Source organism: Spinacia oleracea, chromosome 2 (assembly GCF_020520425.1).
Source record: "Spinacia oleracea cultivar Varoflay chromosome 2, BTI_SOV_V1, whole genome shotgun sequence".
In the NCBI taxonomy this organism is placed as follows: domain Eukaryota; kingdom Viridiplantae; phylum Streptophyta; class Magnoliopsida; order Caryophyllales; family Amaranthaceae; genus Spinacia; species Spinacia oleracea.
Genome location: NC_079488.1, coordinates 66,236,963 through 66,239,967, shown reverse-complemented (window position 1 = coordinate 66,239,967; position 3,005 = coordinate 66,236,963). Strand labels below are relative to the sequence as shown.

The 3,005-nt window shown below is 35.5% G+C and overlaps 1 protein-coding gene across 1 annotated transcript; it reads left to right on the top strand.

Annotated features, from left to right (window-relative positions):
- Window positions 1-1,585: 1,585 nt before the first annotated feature.
- Window positions 1,586-2,750, top strand: LOC110775634 (protein FAR1-RELATED SEQUENCE 5-like). The gene is made up of 3 exons (XM_021980242.2): window positions 1,586-1,642; window positions 1,742-2,417; window positions 2,476-2,750. The coding sequence occupies exons 1-3, from the start codon at window positions 1,586-1,588 to the stop codon at window positions 2,748-2,750; spliced, it is 1,008 nt and encodes a 335-aa protein (XP_021835934.2).
- Window positions 2,751-3,005: the final 255 nt, after the last annotated feature.

Genomic DNA, 3,005 nt, shown 5'->3' with positions numbered 1-3,005 from the left:
ATACATTTCATATATGATAAATGTTCAACCCCATTGTTTTACAACCATGGGCCTCAAACCCATCTTTAAAACAGTTCATGGAATTCAAAGCTATGCTTGATTTCCAGTGCTACAACGCGAGTGTTGCTTCTCACTTGTTGCATAGGTTTAGTTATCATGCTTTGCCAATCTTAATATCCTTTTCATCGAATGTTCTTCGAGATATGATGATAAGATCTTTTCGAGTTTGTTTATTATGTGATCTAGTCTTTCTTACTTTGATGGTGGTTTTACTCATTTTGCAATGAAGAACCATCAAGTTAGCAGACGTTTTTCTTGCTTCAAGAGTGGTTCTACGCATTTTTCAATGAAGAACCATCAAGCCAGCAGATAGGTGATCTACCCAAGTTCAGTGAAGAACTTTAAACAACCCTGTTTTATTGCTTCTTAGGCAATAATTACTTTTACTTCAACTGTATAGGTTGCTAGTGATGCTTTGTTTGGATTTACCTATCCAAGCAGTTCATAGATATGTGGAAGACTCTCCAACTATATCTTAGAACATAGAAATTATTATTTTAATTTCCCACGCAACAACTCATGGTCTCCAATCCATGTTGCCATTTCAAAACACGATGCTCTATAGCTCGTCCTTATCAATGGTTAACTCCAAAGGGTCTTGCTTGATCCTTTGCCAGTGTTTATGCGTGTAGCATCAATATTTAGCATATCTTTATTTCCTTGAATCAAGAACTATTCCTATGTACCTTTTCAAGTACCATAAGTATTCTTGATCTCAATCTAGTTGATCTTTAGTTAGATCAATAGAGATTGGTATATGTTCGTCATGGCTAAAGTCATACGATACGTTTTTGGCGATCCTCATATTATATCATAAATGATAAATTCTTTTGCAGAATAATTCCCAATTGAATTCTATTCATGTAACTTTAGCTCATCTAGTTTCAGTAGATACTAAATCTAGCTAAATTCTTTGACATATAATATAGGTTTAAGAATCTTACTTAGATTCTTTGATGTTTAACTTAGTAAATGCTTATACATAGTTCAAACATTCTTTACTTAGATTTATTCACATAGGTCGAATATCTCCAATGGAGACTTTCGTGTTTGATTTAGTAAATGCCATTACTTAATCCAAAACAATATCATAAGATCTTTGTAAATAGATCTTAATACCCAGTATGTACTAAGTTTCGCCTTGGTCCATCATTGATGAATAATTTCAAATCTAAGTCATTAGCATTTGAATGTTATTTTACAATAGAGAGATATGTGTGTGATACACATAGGACCAATTAAGTTTTATGTACTCCCACTAAACTTCTTTTTCAGGATAAGGTTGGATAAGCATGGAAGGGTTTGTAAATTGTTTTGGAGGGATTCGATGATGCTAGAAGATTATAAAATTTATGGTGGTGTTACTGTCTTCGACACTACTTACAGAACAAACCGTTACAACCTCATCTGTGCACCGTTTGTGGGGATTAATAACCACTGGAAAAATACTATGTTTGCGTGTGCATTCTTAGGAGACTAGAAAACATAATCCTTTGTGTGGCTGTTTGAGACTTTCAAAAAAGCTATGGGTGACAAATGTCCAGTCACACTCTTTACTGACCAAGATGCAGCTATGGCTAGAGCAATAAAGAAGTTAACTCGATAATTATTTATATAGTGACCTTTTTCAAAGAAAATAACAACGATTTTAGGGGGATAATAACTATATTGATTCTTCCAGGTATTTCCAACCACAAGGCATAGACTTTGCCTATGGCATTTGATTCAGAATGCAGTAACACGGTTTGGAGTTATGAAGAGTGATTCAACATTCAAAGCCGCTTTCAACAAATGCTTGAGTGGTTGTCTTAATCAAGCTGAGTTTAACGCATGTTGGGAAGCAATGATCACAAAGTACAATCTTAAGGAATACAAATGGTTCATCAGAATATATAAACTAAGACACAAGTGGGAAACTGCTCTGAGTAAGGACTTCTTCTCTGCTGGGATTTTATCATCACAGAGGAGTGAGGGTACGAATAATGCTGTGGGTTTCAGAGCTACTAAGAAGACTAGTTTGACGAAGTTATATTACATATTTCAAGAAACAATAAGGAGATGGAGAAGGACAGAAGATATTGATGAATTCAACTCCACGAAATCTATTCCGACTTCACACTATCCGATGACTTCATTATTGAAACATGCTTCTCAAGTGTATACACATACACTTTTCAGGGATTTTGAAGATGAATTTAATCTAGTTGTTGCATTGCAAGTACAACTCATTCACACAAATGGACAGAAGATGATTTATCAAGTTTACCTCGAAGATAGAGTCGGGTCAGCACAAGCTGTGATGTATGATCCGCCGAATGAGATCATTATTTGTCCCTTCAAGAAGTTTGAGGTGTCGGGTTGGTTGTGCTTTCAGTGTATTCGCATTCTGCATATGCATTCTTTCAAAAATCCCAGAGAAGTACATCTCCTTTAGATGGACAAAGTTCGCAAAAGTTGAGGTGTGGAACAAGCAGGAGGCAGAGCTAAAAGCTAAAGGATTATTGAACGGTTTCACCCCCTGGCATTTACACATGCTGAGAAAATACTACAGTCTGATCCTTAAGAGCCATACAATAGAAGAGGCTAGAAAAATTATTGAAGAGAGCTTCAAGAAAGATTCAGAAGCTATTCAAACAATTGTTGAAGCTGCAAGCAACAATGAACAGAACACAACAATTACGACAACTTAGAATGAGACTTCTGTGCAAGTTTTGGACCCGGCTCATGTCAACACTAAAGGAAAGTCAAAGAAGAGTATTCCAGGGAGTTATGACAACTTTAACAAGGGAAAAAGGAGAAAGCACAGGGAATTTGGCTCCAAAACGCCTAAGCATTTATTCTAATTCTTCAGTTTGTAATTTTGGAATCACTTGAGTTTCTATTCTGTTTCGGTAATTTAGTTTAGTAATTTTGTTTCTATTCTGGTAACTACACTTTCAATGAAG

What these genes read in the sequence shown, in the direction of transcription:
- LOC110775634 (XM_021980242.2), top strand. Translation starts at nt 1,586, where the DNA reads ATGGGTGACAAATGTCCAGTCACACTCTTTACTGACCAAGATGCAGCT. An exon ending in AAGATGCAGCTATGGCTAGA is followed by an intron (nt 1,643 to 1,741) that starts GCAATAAAGAAG and finishes TGATTCTTCCAG; the next exon opens with GTATTTCCAACCACAAGGCA. An exon ending in CAAGAAGTTTGAGGTGTCGG is followed by an intron (nt 2,418 to 2,475) that starts GTTGGTTGTGCT and finishes CAAAAATCCCAG; the next exon opens with AGAAGTACATCTCCTTTAGA.